At 64.6% G+C, this 27,212-nt stretch overlaps 1 protein-coding gene across 3 annotated transcripts in view; it reads left to right on the forward strand.

The window, feature by feature from the left end:
- Window positions 1-27,212, forward strand: part of MAD1L1 (mitotic arrest deficient 1 like 1) — a 318,931-nt gene that overhangs the window by 73,598 nt on the left and 218,121 nt on the right. For all 3 annotated transcript variants that reach the window (XM_066344271.1, XM_066344270.1, XM_066344272.1), the window contains one exon: window positions 10,449-10,535. In XM_066344271.1, the coding sequence (XP_066200368.1) occupies window positions 10,449-10,535 (87 nt within the window). The remainder of the gene's footprint in view (window positions 1-10,448; window positions 10,536-27,212) is intronic.

A 27,212-nucleotide genomic window follows, 5' to 3' on the forward strand; every position in this document is an offset into this window, starting at 1 on the left:
ATGTCCTGTCACCCCTGTGACTGTGTGGCTGTGCATGTCACCCCTGTGACCGTGTGGCTGTGTATGTCACCCTGTGACCGTGTGGCTGTGGATGTCACCCCTGTGACCATGTGGCTGTGCCTGTCGCCCCTGTGACCGTGTGGCTGTGCCTGTCGCCCCTGTGACCGTGTGGCTGTGTATGTCACCCTGTGACCGTGTGGCTGTGGATGTCACCCCTGTGACCGTGTGGCTGTGCCTGTCGCCTCTGTGACCGTGTGGCTGTGGATGTCACCCCTGTGACCGTGTGGCTGTGGATGTCGCCCCTGTGACCGTGTGGCTGTGGATGTCGCCCCTGTGACCGTGTGGCTGTGGATGTCGCCTCTGTGACCGTGTGGCTGTGCCTGTCGCCTCTGTGACCGTGTGGCTGTGGATGTCGCCCCTGTGACCGTGTGGCTGTGGATGTCGCCCCTGTGACCCTGTGGCTGTGGATGTCGCCTCTGTGACCGTGTGGCTGTGGATGTCGCCTCTGTGACCGTGTGGCTGTGGATGTCGCCCCTGTGACCGTGTGGCTGTGGATGTCACCCCTGTGACCCTGTGGCTGTGCCTGTCGCCTCTGTGACCGTGTGGCTGTGGATGTCACCTCTGTGACCGTGTGGCTGTGGATGTCGCCCCTGTGACCGTGTGGCTGTGGATGTCGCCCCTGTGACCCTGTGGCTGTGGATGTCGCCTCTGTGACCGTGTGGCTGTGCCTGTCGCCTCTGTGACCGTGTGGCTGTGGATGTCGCCCCTGTGACCCTGTGGCTGTGGATGTCGCCTCTGTGACCGTGTGGCTGTGGATGTCGCCTCTGTGACCGTGTGGCTGTGGATGTCGCCCCTGTGACCGTGTGGCTGTGGATGTCACCCCTGTGACCCTGTGGCTGTGCCTGTCGCCTCTGTGACCGTGTGGCTGTGGATGTCACCTCTGTGACCGTGTGGCTGTGGATGTCGCCCCTGTGACCGTGTGGCTGTGGATGTCGCCCCTGTGACCCTGTGGCTGTGGATGTCGCCTCTGTGACCGTGTGGCTGTGCCTGTCGCCTCTGTGACCGTGTGGCTGTGGATGTCGCCTCTGTGACCGTGTGGCTGTGCCTGTCGCCTCTGTGACCGTGTGGCTGTGGATGTCGCCCCTGTGACCCTGTGGCTGTGGATGTCGCCCCTGTGACCCTGTGGCTGTGGATGTCGCCCCTGTGACCGTGTGGCTGTGGATGTCACCTCTGTGACCGTGTGGCTGTGGATGTCGCCTCTGTGACCGTGTGGCTGTGCCTGTCGCCTCTGTGACCGTGTGGCTGTGGATGTCGCCTCTGTGACCGTGTGGCTGTGGATGTCACCCCTGTGACCGTGTGGCTGTGCCTGTCGCCTCTGTGACCGTGTGGCTGTGGATGTCGCCCCTGTGACCGTGTGGCTGTGGATGTCGCCCCTGTGACCGTGTGGCTGTGGATGTCGCCCCTGTGACCCTGTGGCTGTGGATGTCACCCCTGTGACCCTGTGGCTGTGGATGTCGCCCCTGTGACCGTGTGGCTGTGGATGTCGCCCCTGTGACCGTGTGGCTGTGGATGTCGCCTCTGTGACCGTGTGGCTGTGGATGTCGCCTCTGTGACCGTGTGGCTGTGGATGTCACCCCTGTGACCGTGTGGCTGTGCCTGTCGCCTCTGTGACCGTGTGGCTGTGCATGTCGCCCCTGTGACTGTGTGGCTGTGGATGTCACCCCTGTGACTGTGTGGCTGTGGATGTCACCCCTGTGACTGTGTGGCTGTGCCTGTCGCCCCTGTGACCCTGTGGCTGTGGATGTCGCCCCTGTGACCCTGTGGCTGTGGATGTCGCCCCTGTGACCCTGTGGCTGTGGATGTCGCCCCTGTGACCGTGTGGCTGTGCCTGTCGCCTCTGTGACCGTGTGGCTGTGGATGTCACCCCTGTGACCGTGTGGCTGTGCCTGTCGCCTCTGTGACCGTGTGGCTGTGGATGTCACCCCTGTGACTGTGTGGCTGTGGATGTCACCCCTGTGACTGTGTGGCTGTGGATGTCGCCCCTGTGACTGTGTGACTGTGTGGCTGTGGATGTCGCCCCTGTGACCATGTGGCTGTGGATGTCGCCCCTGTGACCCTGTGGCTGTGGATGTCGCCCCTGTGACCCTGTGGCTGTGGATGTCGCCCCTGTGACCCTGTGGCTGTGGATGTCGCCCCTGTGACCATGTGGCTGTGGATGTCGCCCCTGTGACCCTGTGGCTGTGGATGTCGCCCCTGTGACCGTGTGGCTGTGCCTGTCGCCCCTGTGACCCTGTGGCTGTGGATGTCGCCCCTGTGACCGTGTGGCTGTGCCTGTCGCCTCTGTGACCGTGTGGCTGTGGATGTCACCCCTGTGACTGTGTGGCTGTGCCTGTCGCCCCTGTGACTGTGTGGCTGTGGATGTCACCCCTGTGACTGTGTGGCTGTGGATGTCACCCCTGTGACTGTGTGGCTGTGGATGTCACCCCTGTGGCTGTGTGGCTGTGCATGTCACCCCTGTGACTGTGTGGCTGTGGATGTCACCCTGTGACTGTGTGGCTGTGGATGTCCCTCTCCTTCTGGCTTTAGCACTAAGTCCGGCTGGCTAACGTTCCTGTCCTGGGTCGGTGTATTCTTTGTAGAAATGAGCGCTGCGGCAGCCCCCCTCATCCTGTTGTGTCCCCTTCCTGTTGGCCCCTCTGGCTGAGACCCACCCTCTGGACAGTGGCCTGAGCCCTGTGGCGTCTTTCTTTGGGGAAGAGACCTTGAGGTTTCCTGGTTGCTAATTTCTTTGTGGTTGTTGGTGTTTCATTCAGTTTAGAAATTGCAGTCCTGGATCTCGTCTTTCAGGCCCATCAAAACGGGCACTCTGGGCTTCGGCACGAGCCCTGGCCCTGCTATCAAGTAGCTGCGCGGCTGGAGTGCTTCTCCCCCGAAGCAGACCCCCCGGCCCGACGCCCCCAGGGCCTGCAGTTCTGCACACAGCGGACACTGAGTCCAAGTCCAGCTGCACGTGGAGCAGGGAGACGCCTCCCCCGGGAGCCCCGCAGTCAGAGCTAAAAGGCCTCACAGCTGAAGCCAGAGTGTTAAACAGCAGATGCCACAGCTTGGGTGCGGTCAGAACTGTCCCTCTCCTGTCACGTCCAAGCTGGAGGCTCCGGCGGCCCTGTGCAGGCCTCCCGCTGTTGGAAGCGCGAGTCTTAGGACGGGCGAGCTTCCTGTTGGCGAGCGCCTGTGCTATTTCGGGCTGTGTGGACACTTGCCGAGTGCTGCTGGCTGCCAGCACTTAGCTAATCCCCGGAGCGCCTGGGTACACACCTCGGCGAGCTCTGACCACACACAGGTCGGAGGTTTCCGGAAAACAAACACTCCCTCTGCCCGGGGAGGGGCCAGGGTCTGGTTGTTGATTTCGTGTGCGGGGAAGGCTGGCCCTGTTTGATAACCCTTCACGGTTCAGCATCGTGCCTGCAGCTCACCGCAGGGGCTGGTGGCGGCCCTGCAGGCCCAAGCCTGTGTCCTGTGTCCTGTGTCCTGGGCTCCTCCTGGTCTGTCCCTCCTGCTGTTCCTGTGTCCTGTGTCCTGGGCTCCTCCTGGTCCGTCCCTCCTGCTGTGCCTGTGTCCTGTGTCCTGGGCTCCTCCTGGTCTGTCCCTCCTGCTGTTCCTGTGTCCTGTGTCCTGTGTCCTGGGCTCCTCCTGGTCTGTCCCTCCTGCTGTTCCTGTGTCCTGTGTCCTGGGCTCCTCCTGGTCTGTCCCTCCTGCTGTTCCTGTGTCCTGAGTCCTGGGTTCCTCCTGGTCTGTCCCTCCTGCTGTTCCTGTGTCCTGTGTCCTGGGCTCCTCCTGGTCTGTCCCTCCTGCTGTTCCTGTGTCCCGGGCGCCTGGGCTCCTCCTGGTCTGTCCCTCCTGCTGTTCCTGTGTCCTGTGTCCTGAGCTCCTCCTGGTCTGTCCCTCCTGCTGTTCCTGTGTCCTGTGTCCTGTGTCCTGGGCTCCTCCTGGTCTGTCCCTCCTGCTGTTCCTGTGTCCTGAGTCCTGTGTCCTGGGCTCCTCCTGGTCTGTCCCTCCTGCTGTTCCTGTGTCCTGTGTCCTGTGTCCTGGGCTCCTCCTGGTCTGTCCCTCCTGCTGTTCCTGTGTCCCGGGCGCCTGGGCTCCTCCTGGTCTGTCCCTCCTGCTGTTCCTGTGTCCCGGGCGCCTGGGCTCCGCAGCCGCTGGCTTCTCCCAGTATTCCCGGTCAGCGTGCTGTGTGCGCTCGCACATGCAGTGTATGGGGTCTTACAGGAAACGCAAGTGATGCACACAAACTCAAAGACCCGGGGACTGCCCCCCTCAGTCTCAGCCCTGACCTGGCACCATCGCTGTCAGTTTGCGGTGAATCGTTCTAGATTAAGTTCTGTACGTAACCACGCGTGTGGGTTGACTTGCTCTTTGTCCCTGAAGTAAGAGGTGGTTGTGCAGCTCTGCATATGGAAGTGGAGGCAGAGGCTGGCGCTTGAGCCCTCCCTTGCCCTGGGCGCCCCTGTGACTGCAGACTCACTTCCTCTTCCAGGAGGGGGAGGTGGGCTTTGGTAGAACAGGGTTTGGGGGCTTGTGTGCGCTGGGCTGGCTGAGGCCCTGTGTGTGGGGGTGTCGGTGCTCCCTAAGGTGTGAATAAACGAACGTCCAACTCTTGGCCCTGAAATCAGCACCCGCTCCCGTGGGTCTCCTCTTGCCTGCGTGTGGTCACCTGTCCGTCTGATGCCTCGTGTGCTGACCGTTACCTACCCTGGCGACAGGCTTTCCTTTGGGAGGGTGTTGCCGCGTTGGCTCTGTGCTCAGCCTCGGCCCTGTGCACTCAGAGCGTGGGGTGGGGATGCAGACACGGTGTGATGTGTGACCTGTGCACTCAGAGCGTGGGGTGGGGATGCAGACACGGTGTGATGTGTGACCTGTGCACTCAGAGCGTGGGGTGGGGATGCAGACATGGTGTGATGTGTGACCTGTGCACTCAGAGCGTGGGGTGGGGATGCAGACATGGTGTGATGTGTGACCTGTGCACTCAGAGCGTGGGGTGGGGATGCAGACACGGTGTGATGTGTGACCTGTGCACTCAGAGCGTGGGGTGGGGATGCAGACACGGTGTGATGTGTGACCTGTGCACTCAGAGCGTGGGGTGGGGATGCAGACACGGTGTGATGTGTGACCTGTGCACTCAGAGCGTGGGGTGGGGATGCAGACACGGTGTGATGTGTGACCTGTGCACTCAGAGCGTGGGGTGGGGATGCAGACACGGTGTGATGTGTGACCTGTGCACTCAGAGCGTGGGGTGGGGATGCAGACACGGTGTGATGTGTGACCTGTGCACTCAGAGCGTGGGGTGGGGATGCAGACACGGTGTGATGTGTGACCTGTGCACTCAGAGCGTGGGGTGGGGATGCAGACACAGTGTGATGTGTGACCTGTGCACGTGCATACACATGTCCTCCTTCTCCAGGTCAGGGCCCCGGATGGCGCAGCGGCCCGTGGGGTGCCCACACTCAGCGCAGAGCCAGGCCCAGGCGCTGGCTGACCTGGGCAGCAGTTCCCAGAGCTGCCCTCACCCGGCCAGAAGTCCGAGCTGATCACGGGGCCTCAGTTTCTACGGCTGGAAAATACAGCGTACAAAAACTGTTGTTGAAAAAAGTCCTCAAAAGAATTATAGAAACTGGAAAGTGGGAAAATACCAGAAGTTCTATAATAATGTGACTCTTGTTTAATAAACACTTTCTTCCAGTTCTTATCTCTACACAGGTATATTTCTAATCTGTCTCACTTGGTCCTCCCTCCTAACGTTGCTTTTATTCAGTACGCATCTGTGTGTTTATATATATATGTTACTAAAGAGAGCCGGATGTGTTAGCCACTCACAAATGTCTTTCTGTGTCCCCGCTTTGATGGCAGTGCATGTCTGGCATTTGATGACAATGGTCTGGTCTGACCCTGCTGGACATGACCGTGTGGCCTCAGAGCTTGGCCATCCCAAGCTTGGGCTTAGGTTCTGGGATTTCCCATTACTAACTGCTCCTGGGCAGCTGTCGGACCCTCCCGTGCCTCAGTTTCCCCATCTCTAACATGGGTCACAACCGTCCCTACCTCCTAAGGCCATTAGAGGCTGAGCTGTAACATAGGCAGAGTGCTTAGAGCTGTGCCCGCCTCCCGTGTGCAGTGATGCCGCCAGGCGGAGCTGCCGTCCCCGAGAAGTGACAGCGGGGACTGCCTGTCATGTGTCTTTTGTGCTGTACCTCGTGCTGCATAGTATCCTGTTCTGGGGATGCTCGATTACAAAGTGGCAGAAAGTCTGATAACCCTTTCCTCCAGAGCAGCCAGAGCGGTCACTCAGGCACAAGGGTCCGTTTCCGGAGCTCTGGCGGTGAGTCCGGTAGGCACATCCCTCGGCCTCGCCTTCTGAGTCCTTTCAGACTCGGACCACATTCTGGAAGCGAAGTCTGTCCCTCGGGTGGAGGGGACTCTGCGGTGTTACCTCCGTCAGCTGTGCACTGGGGGGTCTTCCTGCTTGGGGCAGCCTGCCCTGCAGTGTGACTATTTCACTGTGTGAGTTCCTTCTGTGTTCTGCAGATCATAGCGGTCAGGCCCAGCAGGCTGACAGGCAGGGCGGGTGGCTGGAGACATTCAAGACAATTCTGATACAAATGGCCATGGTTCACGCGTCCCTTCACGCGTCCCATGGTTCACGCGCCCCTTCACTGCTAAGGGTGCCCACACTGTGAGCCCCGGGGTCCATGGTTCACGCGTCCCTTCACTGCTAAGGGTGCCCACACTGTGAGCCCCGGGGTCCATGGTTCACGCGTCCCTTCACTGCTCAGGATGCCCACACTGTGAGCCCCGGGGTCCATGGTTCACACATCCCTTCACCACTAAGGGTGCCCACACTGTGAGCCCCGGGGTCCATGGTTCACGCGTCCCTTCACTGCTAAGGGTGCCCACACTGTGAGCCCCGGGGTCCATGGTTCACACATCCCTTCACCGCTCAGGATGCCCACACTGTGAGCCCCAGGGTCCATGGTTCACGCGTCCCTTCACTGCTAAGGGTGCCCACACTGTGAGCCCCAGGGCCCATGGTTCACGCGTCCCTTCACTGCTAAGGGTGCCCACACTGTGAGCCCCGGGGTCCATGGTTCACGCATCCCTTCACCACTAAGGGTGCCCACACTGTGAGCCCCGGGGTCCATGGTTCACGCGTCCCTTCACTGCTAAGGGTGCCCACACTGTGAGCCCCAGGGCCCATGGTTCACGCGTCCCTTCACTGCTAAGGGTGCCCACACTGTGAGCCCCGGGGTCCATGGTTCACGCATCCCTTCACCACTAAGGGTGCCCACACTGTGAGCCCCAGGGCCCATGGTTCACGCGTCCCTTCACTGCTAAGGGTGCCCACACTGTGAGCCCCGGGGTCCATGGTTCACGCGTCCCTTCACCGCTAAGGGTGCCCACACTGTGAGCCCCGGGGTCCATGGTTCACGCGTCCCTTCACTGCTAAGGGTGCCCACACTGTGAGCCCCAGGGTCCATGGTTCACGCGTCCCTTCACTGCTCAGGATGCCCACACTGTGAGCCCCAGGGTCCATGGTTCACGCGTCCCTTCACCGCTAAGGATGCCCACACTGTGAGCCCCAGGGTCCATGGTTCACGTGTCCCTTCACTGCTCAGGATGCCCACACTGTGAGCCCCGGGGTCCATGGTTCACGTGTCCCTTCACTGCTAAGGATGCCCACACTGTGAGCCCCGGGGTCCATGGTTCACGCGTCCCTTCACTGCTCAGGATGCCCACACTGTGAGCCCCAGGGTCCATGGTTCACGCGTCCCTTCACCGCTAAGGATGCCCACACTGTGAGCCCCAGGGTCCATGGTTCACGTGTCCCTTCACTGCTCAGGATGCCCACACTGTGAGCCCCGGGGTCCATGGTTCACGTGTCCCTTCACTGCTAAGGATGCCCACACTGTGAGCCCCAGGGTCCATGGTTCACGCGTCCCTTCACCGCTAAGGGTGCCCACACTGTGAGCCCCGGGGTCCATGGTTCACACATCCCTTCACTGCTAAGGATGCCCACACTGTGAGCCCCGGGGTCCATGGTTCACACATCCCTTCACTGCTAAGGATGCCCACACTGTGAGCCCCGGGGTCCATGGTTCACACATCCCTTCACTGCTAAGGATGCCCACACTGTGAGCCCCGGGGTCCATGGTTCACACATCCCTTCACTGCTCAGGATGCCCACACTGTGAGCCACAGGGTCCATGGTTCACGTCCCTTCACTGCTAAGGGTGCCCACACTGTGAGCCCCGGGGTCCATGGTTCACGCGTCCCTTCACTGCTAAGGGTGCCCACACTGTGAGCCACAGGGTCCCCTTGCTGGGACCAGAGGGAGTGGCCTCCTCCTCAACGCACACAGCGTGTGGGCAGGACTCCCCTGGCAGAAGGAGGCGTGCGGGCTGCCCTTGGGCATGTGTGGGGCCACCCGCCCCTCTGTCTTGGTGGAAGCAGCTCTGTGCACTCTCTCTGGGAGGGCGGTACAGACTGAGGCGCCCCAGGCCTTGGGGTCCCGCTCCTCTGGTGCATGGACACGCAGTGAACATGTCTGCTCCCCTCTGTGGGGGAGGAGCGGGGTGGGGGGGTGGGAGGGCCTGCCTCCTGCTGGCTCCTGGGTGCTGTGTTGACATGTCTGCTGGAAACTTTCAAAAACATTCAGGTGTCTGTGGGCCTCTGGGCAGCACAAACGGAGGGTGCGTGGGACTGGGGCGGGGGGTGCGGCCGCACGCTGGGGTCGGGCAGGGCGGCAGCCTCCTGCGCACACGGCCGCCCGAAGCCCCGAGCCACCAGGGGCGTTTCAGAAGGATGACATCTTAGCTCTTCTTTCTCTTTACTTGAACCGTTTCCAGTTTCCCCCTCATCATTACATTGTTATCATTCAAATGATCTTTACTTCAAGGGAATTTCAGAGCCGTGGCTACAGTGTTGGGCTCTCCACTGTGCCACTCTGGCTTCCGGCTCTGCGGGGCTAATTTGCACCTCAGGGCGACTCTTGTTTCTAAACGGATGTCATGTGCTCCTGACTCTGCCGGCTCTCCAGGGCCCTCCAGGCGGCAGGAAGGTTCTGCGTGGAGGCAGGGCTGCCACCCGGTTGGAGAGGCTGCGTCTCTCTGTCTGACAGGTGCCTCTCCGTGGGCCCTGCCCGCTGTGGCCGCCCTGCGCAGGCGGGGCCCAGCCACGAGGAAGGGGCGGGCACGGGCACGGTCCCCCTGGCGGCTTCCGTCTGCTTCCCCCGCACGGCGCCGGCTGGTGCCAGCCCAGGGAGCGGGGCCGTGCCGGAGTGGACGTGCGAGGCATTCTGTTTGTTTTGGAGCAGCTCTTCCCGCTGACGTAGTAACAGTTTACACGCCACTGTAAACGATGTGAGAATACAAAGCAACTTAATATCTCTGTAAAATGTTTCAGAGAAAACATGACTTGGCTTGAAAGGGTTAGCTTATTTTGCTTAGTTACTTTTCTACTAGAATTGTAACTCTCCGATGTTGGAAAACGTTAGGAATCTCTGGCATTCAAGGCTGGTTAAACCCCCTCCGTTCAGTTTCTCAAACGGGCTCTTCCTGATAAACATCTTTTCAGCGTGTTTCTGATCAGCAGACTGGCTCGTTTCTAGGGAGGAGTGTGTGAGGGTGGACTCGGGCAGCGATGGAGCAGTTAGCTGTACAGGGTGTGGCCTGGCTGGCACTCAGGCTGTGAGCTCCCCGCCGCCTGGCCGCTCCTGCCAGGGGGCCGCTCCGCCGTGGGCCTCACGCAGTGTGTCTGGGAGTGTCCACACCCACTGGGTGCTTTTTTCTTTCCACCCCCCAGTGACATTTCTGATACGTGTTCTCCTGGGATTTGCTGTTGAGTTAGAGGATGGGCTTCAAGTTGAGGGTCAGTGTTGCCCCAAGCAGAGTGGACTTGGGGACGGCCCTCTGCGTCTCAGTTTCCTTGTCTGTGAGTGGGGACAGTGACCAGCGGGCCGCTGTGAGCGGTGGCTGGTGAGCCTGCAGTAGTTTAGGAGTGTAGAGGCTTGTCCATGTGGGTGTCTGCTGTGGGCACTCTTGGTGTGGCTGGTGCTGGTGATGTGGGTTTGGAGGAGGGAGGAAGGGTCACCAAGGGCACTGGCTCCTCCCAGGCCCGGTACGTGGGGTGCTCTGCAAACACCATTTCATACAGTCTGCATAGCACCTTTTTTGTACAGGTGACAAAAAATCCAAAGTTTGTAAGTCACTTTCCTGCTGTGACAGAGGAAGTGCAGGCTGGGGTCTGAAGCGAAGTGGTGGTGGGTGCAGTGTGGCACTGTGCTGCCCGGGGTGGGCGCACGGGACGGGCTCTGTGGCTCTGGGTGCCGCCAGCCGCTGACCCAGCCCAGCCCCCTGCAGGACCACGGGTGCTGAGTCTGTGTTCTTGGCCTGCAGGACCCCGGAAGACCTCTCCAGGTTCGTGGTGGAGCTGCAGCAGCGAGAACTGGCCCTGAAGGACAGGAACGGCTCCATCGCCAGCAGGTAGGCGGGTGGTGTGGCGTCTGCTCTGGAAGGGGGTTGGTGGGCGTGTGCCCCGGCCCGGCTCAGGGACAGCTGTGCCGCTTCACCAGCCAGCCGGCCTTGCCCGAGCGAGCAGGAGCTGGGTGTACGGTGCCCCCGGGTCTGCCCCGTGGCACGGAGGCTCAGTGGGTGGCACGGTGCCATCACCCCAGCTCTGTGCCAGTCCCACTGCATCCTGGTGGGCTGGCGTCCTGGGCCGCGGGCCCTGAGAGGGCTGTGTGCGGGTGAGGAGCCGCTCGCCTTGGCCGTGGCCTGGGCCCCCAGTGCCCCTGACAGGGTGGAAAGCTGGGCCCTGGGGTCAGGCGTCCTGGTTTGTGTGTGTGGCCTTGCGCACGCGGGCGAGGTCCACAGAGGCTGACAGTAGCCCATGGCGTCGGTGGTGGGGAGATGGGCCTCCTCCCGAGCAGGCAGTTTGGAGGTGGCAGCTGTGTGAGCCCCTCCAGGTGTGGAGGTGGCAGCTGTGTGCGTCCCTCCAGGTGTGGAGGTGGCAGCTGTGAGTCCCTCCAGGTGTGGAGGTGGCAGCTGTGTGAGCCCCTCCAGGTGTGGAGGTGGCAGCTGTGTGCGTCCCTCCAGGTGTGGAGGTGGCAGCTGTGTGCGTCCCTCCAGGTGTGGAGGTGGCAGCTGTGTGCGTCCCTCCAGGTGTGGAGGTGGCAGCTGTGTGCGTCCCTCCAGGTGTGGAGGTGGCAGCTGTGTGAGCCCCTCCAGGTGTGGAGGTGACAGCTGTGTGAGTCTTTCTAGGTGTGGAGGTGGCAGCTGTGTGCGCCCCTCCAGGTGTGGAGGTGGCAGCTGTGTGAGCCCCTCCAGGTGTGGAGGTGGCAGCTGTGTGAGCCCCTCCAGGTGTGGAGGTGGCAGCTGTGTGAGTCCCTCCAGGTGTGGAGGTGGCAGCTGTGTGAGCCCCTCCAGGTGTGGAGGTGGCAGCTGTGTGCGTCCCTCCAGGTGTGGAGGTGGCAGCTGTGTGCGTCCCTCCAGGTGTGGAGGTGGCAGCTGTGTGCGCCCCTCCAGGTGTGGAGGTGGCAGCTGTGTGAGCCCCTCCAGGTGTGGAGGTGGCAGCTGTGTGAGCCCCTCCAGGGCCGGGGTTGGTTTCCGCCTCCTGACACCTGGCACACAGTGTGTTTGCAGCCTCGACCCCCCAGTCCTGTGTTCAGTCCTGGCACCAACAGCCCGCTCCAGGCACGCCCTGCGGGGGAGGGTTCTGACCCACAGGGCTGACTGCTGTCATGAGTGTCGGGTCCTCTGGTCCCCTGCACTGCTGTCTGACTGCAGATTGAGGGGTCCCCCCCCTTCATGATCTGCTGAAAGGATTCACAGGAAAGTGCTTTACTGAGGCTCCTGGTTTGTGAGGAAGGCGGCCGTGGGGAGAGATGCTGGCAAGGTGTGGGCGGTGCCCTTGTGCCCTGGGGCCACCACCCCGCACCTCTGAGTGTGGTCTGCACGAGGTTTCGGGGCTTGGCTGCTGGTGACGGGCCCCCCCAGCTCCTCTCCCCTCCCTGCAGTGAGGGTGGCACTGCTTCGACCTGCCCAGAGCCACCTTTTTGCGTGACTGAGGTCTGGTGAAAGGGCTGGCTACGAGGAGCAGGAGGTGCCCCGTTCCCCGGGAATCCCCAGGATGTTAGAGCCCTGCCAGGACTGGGACGAGGACCAGACGCAGCTGCCCCTGAGACGTCGTCCTAGCAGGTGGCTGGCGCCTGGCCGGTACCGTGTGTGTTCCTGTGCGTGCAGACCTGTGGTGAAGCGTGGTCTGTGCATCACACATAGTGAGAGAGGAACAATCGCTAGTGCTAAAATAGCAGTTACAGCAGTAGGGCTCTGGGGCCGTTAGTGAGTCCAGTCAGGGTGACTAGGACACGAGCACAGTGACACCAGGACAGTCAGTCTGGTAGAGGAGACGGCTCCTTAGTGACTGACAGGCAGGGAGCCTGCACAGTGTGGGAGCGCTGGACAAGGGGTGACCCGCGTCCCAGGAGGGACAGAGCTGGAGGTGCAGGATTTCATGGTACTCAGAACGGTGAGCAATTTTAAACTTATGAATTGTTTATTTCTGGAATTTTCCACTTAATTTTCAGGCCATGGTTGACCATGGGCTACAGAGACCGTGCAAAGTGAAACCACGGATAGGGGAGGGCTCCTTCTTATGAGCCACACGTGGGCTCCTCCAGTGTCACCCGCCGTTACCTGGGGGTGGGCGTCAGACCCACAGGCAGAGGGGCTCCCTGGGTCTCGTCTTTGAACAAGGAAACCTCTGTGGGCCCCCGAGCCAGCAGTTCCAACCTACAGCCTGAGGACCAGACAGGGTCACACCCCGACCAGTGGGTGCCGCGTGAGCAGGAACTCGTCTGACTTCCGCGTGGGTGGTCGAGGAGAGTCGACAGCATGAGTGCTCCAGGCTCCCCAGGGAGCAAGGGTGACCGTGGCGGGGGCTCCGGACCCCCCAGGGAGCAAGGGTGACCGTGGCCGGGGCTCCAGGCCCCCCAGGGAGCAAGGATGACCGTGGCGGGGGCTCCGGGCCCCCCAGGGAGCAAGGGTGACCGTGGCCGGGGCTCCGGGCCCCCCAGGGAGCAAGGGTGACCGTGGCGGGGGCTACGGACCCCCCAGGGAGCAAGGGTGACCGTGGCCGGGGCTCCGGGCTCCCCAGGGAGCAAGGATGACCGTGGCGGGGGCTCCGGGCCCCCCAGGGAGCAAGGGTGACCGTGGCCGGGGCTCCGGGCCCCCCAGGGAGCAAGGGTGACCGCGGCGGGGGCTCTGGGCTCCGGGCTCCCCAGGGAGCAAGGGTGACCGTGGCCGGGGCTCCGGGCCCCCCAGGGAGCAAGGGTGACCGCGGCGGGGGCTCTGGGCTCCGGGCTCCCCAGGGAGCAAGGGTGACCGTGGCAGGGGCTCCGGGCCCCCCAGGGAGCAAGAGTGACCGTGGCGGGGGCTCGGGGCTCCGGGCCCCCCAGGGAGCAAGGGTGACCGTGGCGGGGGCTACGGACCCCCCAGGGAGCAAGGGTGACCGTGGCCGGGGCTCCGGGCTCCCCAGGGAGCAAGGATGACCGTGGCGGGGGCTCCGGGCCCCCCAGGGAGCAAGGGTGACCGTGGCCGGGGCTCCGGGCTCCCCAGGGAGCAAGGATCACCGTGGCGGGGGCTCCGGGCCCCCCAGGGAGCAAGGGTGACCGTGGCCGGGGCTCCGGGCCCCCCAGGGAGCAAGGGTGACCGTGGCAGGGGCTCCGGGTGCGTGAGCGTCCTGCCGGCAGAGGGTCTGTGGCTGCGTGAGGAGTCAGCCCGTGGCCCCTAACCCTTCACCACAGCTGCACCCGTGCAGGTGTTGTGACGATTTATTAGTAGCCGGGAGGAAAGTTTTTTTCTCTTTTTTTGGGGGGGGGGCTGATGTCATTTTGAAAATTGGCTTTTAGAAGCATCTGGTTATGTTGGACATAATCACATCAATTTAGTTTAAAAACCTCAAGTGATAAAGATTGCCTTTCGCTTTCAAAGCTCCTGTCAGATGAAACGGGCATTAAAATGGTTTGAAATTAAAGCTTCAGCATTCTTCCAGGAGGGCCTCTTCGTTTTATTTTGAATTTGAATCAGAATGAACTATTAGGGAAGAGGAAGCTTGCCTGCATTTTCCTCCCACAAAACTGTGAAGTGTGTCTGAAATGACGTGCTCTGACCCGCAGCACAGTGGCCACTCTGTGCCCCGAGGACCACGAGAGGGGACAGCACCGTCTGAGGGGGGTCCCCCACCACACCGCCCGGTGGTCCATACATGTGGACTCACCTGTCCACCTCTGTGCCCCGAGGACCACGAGAGGGGACAGCACCGTCTGAGGGCGTCCCCCACCACACCGCCCGGTGGTCCATACATGTGGACTCACCTGTCCACCTCTGTGCCCCGAGGACCACGAGAGGGGACAGCACCGTCTGAGGGCGTCCCCCACCACACTGCCCGGTGGTCCATACATGTGGACTCACCTGTCCACCTCTGTGCCCCGAGGACCACGAGAGGGGACAGCACCGTCTGAGGGCGTCCCCCACCACACTGCCCGGTGGTCCATACATGTGGACTCACCTGTCCACCTCTGTGCCCCGAGGACCATGAGAGGGGACAGCACCGTCTGAGGGTGTCCCCCACCACACTGCCTGGTGGTCCATACATGTGGACTCACCTGTCCACCTCTGTGCCCCGAGGACCACGAGAGGGGACAGCACCGTCTGAGGGCGTCCCCCACCACACTGCCCGGTGGTCCATACATGTGGACTCACCTGTCCACCTCTGTGCCCCGAGGACCACGAGAGGGGACAGCACCGTCTGAGGGCGTCCCCCACCACACTGCCCGGTGGTCCATACATGTGGACTCACCTGTCCACCTCTGTGCCCCGAGGACCATGAGAGGGGACAGCACCGTCTGAGGGGGGTCCCCCACCACACTGCCTGGTGGTCCATACATGTGGACTCACCTGTCCACCTCTGTGCCCCGAGGACCACGAGAGGGGACAGTACCGTCTGAGGGCGTCCCCCACCACACTGCCTGGTGGTCCATACATGTGGACTCACCTGTCCACCTCTGTGCCCCAAGGACCACGAGAGGGGACAGCACCGTCTGAGGGCGTCCCCCACCACACTGCCCGGTGGTCCATACATGTGGACTCACCTGTCCACCTCTGTGCCCCGAGGACCACGAGAGGGGACAGCACCGTCTGAGGGCGTCCCCCACCACACTGCCTGGTGGTCCATACATGTGGACTCACCTGTCCACCTCTGTGCCCCGAGGACCACGAGAGGGGACAGTACCGTCTGAGGGCGTCCCCCACCACACTGCCCGGTGGTCCATACATGTGGACTCACCTGTCCACCTCTGTGCCCCGAGGACCACGAGAGGGGACAGCACCGTCTGAGGGCGTCCCCCACCACACTGCCCGGTGGTCCATACATGTGGACTCACCTGTCCACCTCTGTGCCCCGAGGACCACGAGAGGGGACAGCACCGTCTGAGGGCGTCCCCCACCACACCGCCCGGTGGTCCATACATGTGGACTCACCTGTCCACCTCTGTGCCCCGAGGACCATGAGAGGGGACAGCACCGTCTGAGGGCATCCCCCACCACACCGCCCGGTGGTCCATACATGTGGACTCACCTGTCCACCTCTGTGCCCCGAGGACCATGAGAGGGGACAGCACCATCTGAGGGCATCCCCCACCACACTGCCTGGTGGTCCATACATGTGGACTCACCTGTCCACCTCTGTGCCCCGAGGACCATGAGAGGGGACAGCACCGTCTGAGGGCATCCCCCACCACACCGCCCGGTGGTCCATACATGTGGACTCACCTGTCCACCTCTGTGCCCCGAGGACCACGAGAGGGGACAGCACCGTCTGAGGGCGTCCCCTACCGCACTGCCCAGTGGTTCATACATGTGGACTCACCTGTCCACCTCTGTGCCCCGAGGACCACGAGAGGGGACAGTGCCGTCTGAGGGCGTCCCCCACCACACCGCCCGGTGGTCCATACATGTGGACTCACCTGTCCACCTCTGTGCCCCGAGGACCACGAGAGGGGACAGCACCGTCTGAGGGGGTCCCCCACCACACTGCCTGGTGGTCCATACATGTGGACTCACCTGTCCACCTCTGTGCCCCGAGGACCACGAGAGGGGACAGCACCGTCTGAGGGGGTCCCCCACCGCACCGCCCGGTGGTCCATACATGTGGACTCACCTGTCCCTTCTGATCGGGAACCAGTCCCCTGAGGTGGGCCGGCTGTCTGTCCGCGTGGCAGTGGGCCACTTGTCCACCTCTCGGGACCCCTGCGTTCCCTGGGAGCTGGTGCGGGCGCCCTGGGAGTGTCTTGGGACCCCGAGGGAGCAGGGTGCTGCGCTGCTGGTGTGACTGGAGCACCCCAGCCTGCCGGCCAGGCCTCCGGAGGTGAGGAGGGACGGTGCCGGGTCCTAACCTCTGTCCCTTCTCTAAGGGCCTCCAGCCCTCAGCCCACAGCCGTCTAGGGCCCGGCCCAGCAGGGCCCCACGGTGCAGGGCCTGGGACGACTCTGCCTGGAGGGTAGAGTGCTGCTGGTGTCGTAGCACACGGGCTGCGTGAGGACAGGCTGGCCTGGCGTGTGACCGTCTGTGGAGTGCTTCCTGTGCCCAGGGTTGGTGCCGGGCTGCTGTGCACTGCCTTGTTGTGTTGGCTCCTCTCTGGGCGAGAGGAGGGGTTCAGGGGTGTCCAGCACTGTTCTTAAGGTCTCGGCCGACAGGGAGCTAGCTGGTGGGCATTTCAGCCCTGTCCACTTGTCACAGATCACTGCGCAAGCCTTGGGGACGTGGGGGGCGCTGGGGTCCTGCGGCCTGGAGTCCCTTGCTGCGAGCATGGAGCAAGCGGTGCACAGCGTCACTCGCTCTGGCCAGTGCTGGGCAGCTGTTCTTCCACAGGCGCAGGACGCCATCGCTGTGGTCAGGGCACCAGTGGGAAGGCCGGACGCCATCGCTGTGGTCAGGGCACCGTGGGAAGGCCGGGCTCCATCACTGTGGTCAAGGCACCGTGGGAAGGCCGGGCTCCATCACTGTGGTCAGGGCACCGTGGGAAGGCAGGACGCCATCACTGTGGTCAGGGCACCGTGGGAAGGCAGGGCTCCATCACTGTGGTCAGGGCACCGTGGGAAGGCAGGGCTCCATCACTGTGGTCAGGGCACCGTGGGAAGGCAGGATGCCATCACTGTGGTCAGGGCACCGTGGGAAGGCAGGACGCCATCACTGTGGTCAGGGCACCGTGGGAAGGCAGGGCTCCATCACTGTGGTCAGGGCACCGTGGGAAGGCAGGGCTCCATCACTGTGGTCAGGGCACCGTGGGAAGGCAGGACGCCATCACTGTGGTCAGGGCACCGTGGGAAGGCTGGGCGCCATCGCTGTGGTCAGGGCACCGTGGGAAGGCTGGGCTCCATCACTGTGGTCAGGGCACCGTGGGAAGGCAGGGCTCCATCACTGTGGTCAGGGCACCGTGGGAAGGCAGGACGCCATCACTGTGGTCAGGGCACCGTGGGAAGGCAGGGCTCCATCACTGTGGTCAGGGCACCGTGGGAAGGCAGGACGCCATCACTGTGGTCAGGGCACCGTGGGAAGGCAGGACGCCATCGCTGTGGTCAGGGCACCGTGGGAAGGCAGGACGCCATCACTGTGGTCAGGGCACCGTGGGAAGGCAGGGCTCCATCACTGTGGTCAGGGCACCGTGGGAAGGCAGGACGCCATCACTGTGGTCAGGGCACCGTGGGAAGGCAGGACGCCATCGCTGTGGTCAGGGCACCGTGGGAAGGCTGGGCGCCATCGCTGTGGTCAGGGCACCGTGGGAAGGCAGGACGCCATCACTGTGGTCAGGGCACCGTGGGAAGGCAGGACGCCATCGCTGTGGTCAGGGCACCGTGGGAAGGCAGGGCTCCATCACTGTGGTCAGGGCACCGTGGGAAGGCAGGGCTCCATCACTGTGGTCAGGGCACCGTGGGAAGGCAGGGCTCCATCACTGTGGTCAGGGCACCGTGGGAAGGCAGGGCTCCATCGCTGTGGTCAGGGCACCGTGGGAAGGCAGGACGCCATCACTGTGGTCAGGGCACCGTGGGAAGGCAGGACGCCATCGCTGTGGTCAGGGCACCGTGGGAAGGCAGGGCTCCATCACTGTGGTCAGGGCACCGTGGGAAGGCAGGACGCCATCACTGTGGTCAGGGCACCGTGGGAAGGCAGGACGCCATCGCTGTGGTCAGGGCACCGTGGGAAGGCAGGACGCCATCACTGTGGTCAGGGCACCGTGGGAAGGCAGGACGCCATCGCTGTGGTCAGGGCACCGTGGGAAGGCAGGACGCCATCACTGTGGTCAGGGCACCGTGGGAAGGCAGGACGCCATCGCTGTGGTCAGGGCACCAGTGGGAAGGCAGGGCTCCATCGCTGTGGTCAGGGCACCGTGGGAAGGCAGGACGCCATCACTGTGGTCAGGGCACCGTGGGAAGGCCGGGACTCTCGTGAGGTTGGGACAGCTGACTCCACTTCTGCGCGTCTCTGAGGGCAGTCAGCAGACTCGGGCGGGAGGAGCAGGTGGAGGCGAGGTCTGGAGTGCTCTCTGCTCCCGTGGAGGTGCACAGTGGGCCGCTGTGTGGCCCGCTCAGGGCGGGTGGAAGGAGATTGCTGGAGAAGTGAGCCAAGAGGGTCCAGGGGTGCCTGTTGTCCCCTGTGTGCAGTCAGTCGTCAGGCGCCACCTGGTCACCCGGAAGCCCCCCACGCTCTGGGCCGCACTGACCACTGCTGTCTGTCCTCTGCGCTGCGGCTGTCTCAGAAGAGCCCCTGGCCTCCAGCCGTCAGAGGTGGGCAAGCCGGAGTGCCTGGCTGCGCCCCGTGCTGCCCCCTCAGGGCCCTGGGGCTGTGGGCGACGGGAGGGCGCCCAGAGTGAGTGGTGGAACGAGCAGTTGTCACCCACACTGTCTGCCTCCGAGAAGGGGGTGCCCTGGGCCGGCGTCTTTTCCTGGCATCACCAGGTGGATCGGTGTCTCTGTCGCCTCCCGAGGGTGAGTTAGGATCAGCGTGGCACTCATAATTCTCAGTGTGGCTCTGCTCCCGCTGTTTGTCTAGAGCACTTAGGTGTGCTCAGCTCATCTTGGAGTGTAATGAGACCTCGTCACCGTGGTCACCCTGTGTCTGTGTGAGTTACAGTGCTCTCCAGCTGTCCGGAGGCCACAGAGCCCGCAGCGGGCACAGAGGGTCTGGGATGCCAGGTGCCAGCTCTGTGTGTCTGGTGGGTTTCGTGCTGTGCCTGAGCCGGGCAGCGAGGGTGTGGAGGTCTGTCTCACAGGCTCAGTGTTCCTGTCTGGCCCTGCCACCCAGTCGCTCTGTGTCCCCGGGCCGTGTGCAGCCTTTCTGTGCCCCGCCAGTCCTGGTGAGTGGCGGTGACACCCAGGATGGTCGTGAAAGTTCAGATACTTACATGTGGTGCTCAAGCTGCTGCCCGCATGGTGAGCATGGGTCAGCTGGGCTCATCAGCCTCATGGTCTTTGCTGGCATTTTCTGAGCAACCGGGGAAGGATGAGTTTGGGTAGCTCAGGGCTCAGAAGTGAGGAGTTTTCCAGTGGGCTTACTTGGGCCAAAGATGTGTCTGTGGTGTGTGGCCAGAGAAGACCAGAGGGGTTGAACTTGTGGGCCCCGTGAAACAGAGGTGGTGGGCTTGCCATGGATCAGAGGAGACAGGAGAGGGGCAAGGAGGGGTGAGCTTTCTGTGAGAGCCCAGAAAACGTGCACAGAGCCGGTGATGGCTCTGGGGACCAGGAGTTCAGTTTTGGACATGACGTAGAGCCTGTTAGACGGCCAGTGATTGACCACTGGGCAGTGGTCTCTGGCCATCAAGGCTACAGTCGGGTGAGAGACCCCCACTAAGATGTCAGGCAGCTGGTGCATCCAGTAGGGACTGTGTCCTCTCCCCAGCCCATCCGCATTGGGGACAGCCGGGTGCCACCCAGTAGGGACCGTGGGGGCGGGGCTGGTGCGTCCATTCCTCCCCCTCAAGGGCACTCACTCATCAGTTCCCCCTCCCTCTCCGAGTATGTCCCGTTTGCCCGGGTGTGGCAGCAGTGGAGTTGGATGAGTTGGCACCTCAGGGCCTGCTGACTGGCCTGGCACCCTCCCCCTGGCTTCCGCTGCCCAGTCCTCACACTGCGCAGAGCAGACTCAGAACCTGCGCACGCGTCCCGCTCGCGGGGACTCTGCGGCTCTGCTCTAGGCCGGGCGAGGCGCTGACTTCCCAGCAGGGGCGCCCGGGACGGAGGCTGCGGCCCAGGTTGTGGCCCAGGCTGTGACGCGCCCAGGCTGTGACGGGCCGTGACGGTGCCCAGGCCATGCCGGGCTGTGACATGCCCGGGCTGTGACATGCCCGGGCTGTGACATGCCCGGGCTGTGACGTGCCCAGGCTGTGACGGTGCCCAGGCTGTGACGTGCCCAGGCTGTGACGTGCCCAGGCTGTGACGGTGCCCAGGCTGTGACGTGCCCAGGCTGTGACGTGCCCAGGCTGTGATGGTGCCCAGGAGAAAGGCTGTGGCCCAGGCTGTGACGGTGCCCAGGCCATGACGGGCTGTGACGTGCCCAGGCTGTGACGTGCCCAGGCTGTGATGGTGCCCAGGCTGTGATGGTGCCCAGGCTGTGACGTGCCCAGGCTGTGATGGTGCCCAGGAGAAAGGCTGTGGCCCAGGCTGTGACGGTGCCCAGGCTGTGATGGTGCCCAGGCTGTGACGTGCCCAGGCTGTGACGTGCCCAGGCTGTGATGGTGCCCAGGCTGTGATGGTGCCCAGGCTGTGACGTGCCCAGGCTGTGATGGTGCCCAGGCTGTGACGTGCCCAGGCTGTGATGGTGCCCAGGCTGTGATGTGCCCAGGCTGTGACGTGCCCAGGCTGTGATGGTGCCCAGGCTGTGACGTGCCCAGGCTGTGATGGTGCCCAGGAGAAAGGCTGTGGCCCAGGCTGTGACGGTGCCCAGGCTGTGATGGTGCCCAGGCTGTGACGTGCCCAGGCTGTGATGGTGCCCAGGCTGTGACGTGCCCAGGCTGTGATGGTGCCCAGGCTGTGACGGTGCCCAGGCTCTGACGTGCCCAGGCTGTGATGGTGCCCAGGCTGTGACGTGCCCAGGCTGTGATGGTGCCCAGGCTGTGATGTGCCCAGGCTGTGATGGTGCCCAGGCTGTGACGGTGCCCAGGCTCTGACGTGCCCGGGCTGTGATCGTGCCCAGGCTGTGACGGTGCCCAGGCTCTGACGTGCCCAGGCTGTGATGGTGCCCAGGCTCTGACGTGCCCAGGCTGTGACGTGCCCAGGCTGTGACGGTGCCCAGGCTGTGACGTGCCCAGGCTGTGATGGTGCCCGGGAGAAAGGCTGTGGCCCAGGCTGTGACGCGCCAGGTGGAGGCAGCCCCGAGTTCCCCGCGTGTGTCCTTCGGAGCCGGCAGGTGGTGTCAGAGAGATCCGTGTTCTGAAGAGCGTGTGTGTTCTTCCTGCGGTTACGTAAACCTGGACGCAGGGCCCGTCCTGTGCGGCAGCCCACGGGGAGGGGCTCGGTGTGTGCACACAGTGCTTGCTCCACACTGATGCGGCGCACTGAGGACGCGCAGGGGTGTTTGTTCAGCAGGAGAGCTGTCCACTGGGGAACAGCTCTGAGAAGAAGTCCCTTTCCAGTGAGATCTGACCAGGATCATGAAACAAAACAACAGAAACCAGAGCAGAAGACACCTGACGACCAGGAGGCGGGCACCTTCAGGAGGGAGGGGCCTGCGCCCTGAGCCCCGTCCTGCCTGCCACACGGGCCGCTGCCCTGGCACCCCCCCCAGGAGGGAGCCTGCGCCCTGAGCCCGTCCTGCCTGCCACACGGGCCGCCCCCCTGGCACCCCCCCAGGAGGGAGCCTGCGCCCTGAGCCCGTCCTGCCTGCCACACGGGCCATTCCCCTGGCACCCCCCCCAGGAGGGGGCCTGCACCCTGAGCCCCGTCCTGCCTGCCACACGGGCCGCTGCCCTAGCACCCCCCCCAGGAGGGGGCCTGCACCCTGAGCCCCGTCCTGCCTGCCACACGGGCCGCCCCCCTGGCACCCCCCCAGGAGGGAGCCTGCGCCCTGAGCCCGTCCTGCCTGCCACACGGGCCGCCCCCCTGGCACCCCCCCAGGAGGGGCCTGTGCCCTGAGCCCCGTCCTGCCTGCCACACGGGCCGCTGCCCTGGCACCCCCCCCAGGAGGGGGCCTGCACCCTGAGCCCCGTCCTGCCTGCCACACGGGCCGCCCCCCTGGCACCCCCCCCAGGAGGGGGCCTGCACCCTGAGCCCCGTCCTGCCTGCCACACGGGCCGCCCCCCTGGCACCCCCCCAGGAGGGAGCCTGCGCCCTGAGCCCGTCCTGCCTGCCACACGGGCCGCCCCCCTGGCACCCCCCCAGGAGGGAGCCTGCGCCCTGAGCCCGTCCTGCCTGCCACACGGGCCATTCCCCTGGCACCCCCCCCAGGAGGGGGCCTGCGCCCTGAGCCCCGTCCTGCCTGCCACACGGGCCGCCCCCCTGGCACACCCCCCAGGAGGGGCCTGCGCCCTGAGCCCGTCCTGCCTGCCACACGGGCCGCCCCCCTGGCACCCCCCCCAGGAGGGAGCCTGCGTCCTGAGCCCGTCCTGCCTGCCACACGGGCCGCCCCCCTGGCACCCCCCCAGGAGGGGGCCTGCGCCCTGAGCCCCGTCCTGCCTGCCACACGGGCCGCCCCCCTGGCACCCCCCCAGGAGGGGGCCTGCGCCCTGAGCCCCGTCCTGCCTGCCACACGGGCCGCTGCCCTGGCACCCCCCCCAGGAGGGGGCCTGTGCCCTGAGCCCGTCCTGCCTGCCACACGGGCCATTCCCCTGGCACACCCCCAGGAGGGGGCCTGCGCCCTGAGCCCGTCCTGCCTGCCACACGGGCCATTCCCCTGGCACCCCCCCCAGGAGGGGGCCTGCACCCTGAGCCCCGTCCTGCCTGCCACACGGGCCGCTGCCCTAGCACCCCCCCCAGGAGGGGGCCTGCACCCTGAGCCCCGTCCTGCCTGCCACACGGGCCGCCCCCCTGGCACCCCCCCAGGAGGGAGCCTGCGCCCTGAGCCCGTCCTGCCTGCCACACGGGCCGCCCCCCTGGCACCCCCCCAGGAGGGAGCCTGCGCCCTTAGCCCGTCCTGCCTGCCACACGGGCCATTCCCCTGGCACCCCCCCCAGGAGGGGGCCTGCGCCCTGAGCCCCGTCCTGCCTGCCACACGGGCCGCCCCCCTGGCACACCCCCCAGGAGGGGCCTGCGCCCTGAGCCCGTCCTGCCTGCCACACGGGCCGCCCCCTGGCACCCCCCCCAGGAGGGAGCCTGCGTCCTGAGCCCGTCCTGCCTGCCACACGGGCCGCCCCCCTGGCACCCCCCCAGGAGGGGGCCTGCGCCCTGAGCCCCGTCCTGCCTGCCACACGGGCCGCCCCCCTGGCACCCCCCCAGGAGGGGGCCTGCGCCCTGAGCCCCGTCCTGCCTGCCACACGGGCCGCCCCCCTGGCACCCCCCCAGGAGGGGGCCTGCGCCCTGAGCCCCGTCCTGCCTGCCACACGGGCCGCTGCCCTGGCACCCCCCCCAGGAGGGGGCCTGTGCCCTGAGCCCGTCCTGCCTGCCACACGGGCCATTCCCCTGGCACACCCCCAGGAGGGGGCCTGCGCCCTGAGCCCGTCCTGCCTGCCACACGGGCCATTCCCCTGGCACACCTCCCAGGAGGGGCCTGCGCCCTGAGCCCCGTCCTGCCTGCCACACGGGCCATTCCCCTGGCACACTCCCAGGAGGGGCCTGCGCCCTGAGCCCGTCCTGCCTGCCACACGGGCCATTCCCCTGGCACACCCCCAGGAGGGGGCCTGCGCCCTGAGCCCCGTCCTGCCTGCCACACGGGCCATTCCCCTGGCACACCTCCCAGGAGGGGCCTGCGCTCCCCTGGCACACCTCCCAGGAGGGGCCTGCGCCCTGAGCCCCGTCCTGCCTGCCACACGGGCTGTTCCCCTGGCACACCTCCCAGGAGGGGCCTGCGCCCTGAGCCCCGTCCTGCCTGCCACACGGGCTGTTCCCCTGGCACCCCCCCCCAGGAGGGGGCCGCTCCTGTCGGCCCCGAGGAGGGGGCTCTTGGGCCTCAGCCCGTCTCCCTAGCATGCAGGGGGGCCGCTGGGCCGGGCCTGGGGCTCTCCATGTCCTGCTCCTGTCCCTGCCTGTCCGGGCTGTGGTGGACATCTCGTGTGTCCAGCCGGTGCAGGGGCGCCTTGCTGTCTGAGGCAGCTGGATGACCAGGAGGCAGGATCTGCATCTCTGCCCAGGACGTGAGCCCCTGTGCAGCCGGGCTCCCTGCAGGGGCTTCATTTCTTGTCTCCTTAGGGTGGTGGTCAGGCCAGCACTGAGCACAGCTCCTGGCCGGCAGCCAGCGCTCGGCCTTGACCAGTTTTGCTGGTTGAGGGGGTGTGGAGGGTCCCGTGGGCTCACCGCCCGTGTCCTGTGTCTGGCACACACGTGCTGACAAGGCTTTCTCAGGAGGTCAGGGTGCGTTTCCCTCCTCCTGGGTGACTGGGGAAGCCCTGCAGCCGGCACCCTGCAGCTCCTGAGGGGCCACCCCGAGCCAGCCTTTCCGGGCGAGGTCTGTGTTGTCCTGCCTGCGACGAGGTCGTGCCCACGCGTGGGCCCAGCCCAGGTCTCCAGGGGACCCTGGCCATCTGCTCAGGGCTGGCCTTCACTCTGGTCTCCAGTGGCCTTCCTTCTCGCTCAGGACGTCAGGCTGCAAGAAGAGACCGGCAGCCCTGGGAACGCTGGCCGGATGGAGGGCCCGGGCCTCCGGCATGTGGGTCTCCAGTGTGTGGGCCTGCCGGGCGCTGGCCGGATGGAGGGCCCGGGCCTCCGGCATGTGGGTCTCCAGTGTGTGGGCCTGTGGGCGCTGGCCGGATGGAGGGCCCGGGTCTCCAGCATGTGGGCCTCCGGCCTGTGGGCCTGCCGGGCGCTGGCCGCCTGCAGTGCCACGTTTGGACGTGAGGTGGAGCCGGAGCACCTGAAGCCGCTTCCAGTCTCAGCACCTCCTCCCTGGGCTCCCCAGGGCCGTGCTGTGACCACACCTGGACCTGTGGGGCTGTCAGAGTGGGGGTGGGCATGAGGGCACGAGGGCGGGGCCTGGAGCACAGGGGGGTTCTCTCCCAGGGTGCCCCGGGAGTGGCCTTCTCCTCGCCTGTCCTCCAGCTGGGCACCTCCTACGGCGGAACCGGGGACGTGTTTGAGTCACTCTTACAGTTTCAGACTGTCTGGCTTTTGTCCCTGAGACCAAGCCCTTGTCACCCCCAAGAGAGAACGCAGTCTGTCCTGGGGCCGGCGGGGAGTCTGGCTCAGGGTCAGCCCCGGGCGGTGCCTGGTGCTGCTGCTGGAAAGGGGGTGCTGCAGGTAGACGAGGGGCCGTGGTGGGAGGGCCGGGTCGGGTCTGGGGTGTGCCTGTGAGGAGAGCAGCGGAGGGCAGCGCGCCCCAGGCTCACGTGGAGCGGGAGTTGGGACGTGTGGGGGACGTTGCCACCGTTGGCATTCAGGTGTGTGCAGTTGCCCAAGGTAACGTGGAGTGTGGCTCCCCCAGGGGGTGGGGACTTCGTTGCTTCCTCTCCGCGTGTGATTTCCACGGACAGTCTGCATGGTCACCTAGCCGAGCACTCGTCCGGCTCAGTCGTGTGTAAAGAGTCCTGTCTTCAGCTGTGGGTTCCGGTTCAGCAGGTCTGCAGTGGGGGCCGAGGGGCTGTGTGTCCAGGGGAGGCTGCTGCTCCGGCCACAGCGTGGCGAGCACGGTTGGGGAGCACGGTTGGGGAGACGGTTGGGCACCACCAGTGAGTCTCGGGTTCCTGCTCCGTCCAGTGGAGAGTGGCCCGGCCACTCCTCCCATCCGATAGGGTCCCTGAAGTCCTGTTGGCAGAATTTTCTGTAAGAAGACTGGCTTTGTTGTGTTGGGGGTCATGAGCCTCCGTATTTGGGTGCCCGCGCTCAGGGTGCCACTCCCTGGAGGCGGCATGTGTGTGGCCCACCACGGCCCTGTAGCTGGGGTCTTTGGCTGACTTCCGGGTCCTTCACTTTACAGGCAGACCGGAAGGTTCTGAACCCGTGCATGGGGTGCCGAGTGACGCCGTGCCCCAGCACGCAGCCCGCCTGGCGTTCTCTCTGTGGAACCCCAGAGCATGGAGCGCCGTGGGCAGCCTGGAGGAGGAGGGGCCGAGCTCTCACCCCGCTGCCCCCTCTACACTGCCCGGGTGGACGAGGGGCCAGCTGTCTGCTGGGGCACTGGCCAGGACCCTGGGTTTGGCCCCTGTGGCTCTGGAGGTGGCCGAGCGGTGATGGCAGTGGTGGGCGGTGGCCAGGCAGCCTCCACGGGGCAAGGGCCGGCCGTGGGCTCCTCCTCTCCACCCAGCCAGCTCAGTCACGTCTCTGCAGCGAGAGGAGCTGCCATTAATGTTTCACACCCAGACTGCTTTCCTGCATGTTCTGCATTTCCATATTTAAAACAGCATTTACATATTCATGGTTCTTTTAAATAAGTTTTTATTGTTAAGGGATGTGGAAGTGGATAAAATGTGAAACTCCCTCTTTTATTCAAGCGCTAGAAAAGAATCCGTCCCCAAAATTAAGCCGGTTTCTAAGCAGTTCTGTAGCAGTTGTGGCAGGAAGATTAGTCCGGAAGCCAGCGTGTCCCAGGGCTTGGGTGCTGTCTCTCTGTCCCCTCAGCGTGCACATTGCGCTGGGGGCCCAGGCTGGGACTGGCCCGGAAGAGGTCTGTTGCTCTCTGGGTTTCTCTAGCTGAGTCCCTGCTGTCCACTTTGCAGGGAGACCACGTCCCCATTGCCCTCGGTGGCAGATCCAGGTGGACAGGGTCCTGGTTTTGGAGGTGGCTGGGCCTTTCCCCACATCGACCCGGGGACCCTTGTGAAGGAACCCAGGCTGTTCCCTGCAGTTCACTGGACTCGCCTGTTTCCTTCTCCTCTCACGGTGTCAGAAGGGCCGACCCTGGCCGCCTCCCTGGCCCGGCCCTGCTCGTGTGACCCACCCCACTCCGGGTGTGGGTCGGGTGTGGGTCTGTGGTCATGAGGAGCGCAGCCCATGGGCGTGACCAGGTGAATCAGGGCCCTGAGGGCTC

The sequence above is a fragment of the Saccopteryx leptura genome, chromosome 6 (genome assembly GCF_036850995.1).
Source record: "Saccopteryx leptura isolate mSacLep1 chromosome 6, mSacLep1_pri_phased_curated, whole genome shotgun sequence".
Classification (NCBI taxonomy): Eukaryota; Metazoa; Chordata; class Mammalia; order Chiroptera; family Emballonuridae; genus Saccopteryx; species Saccopteryx leptura.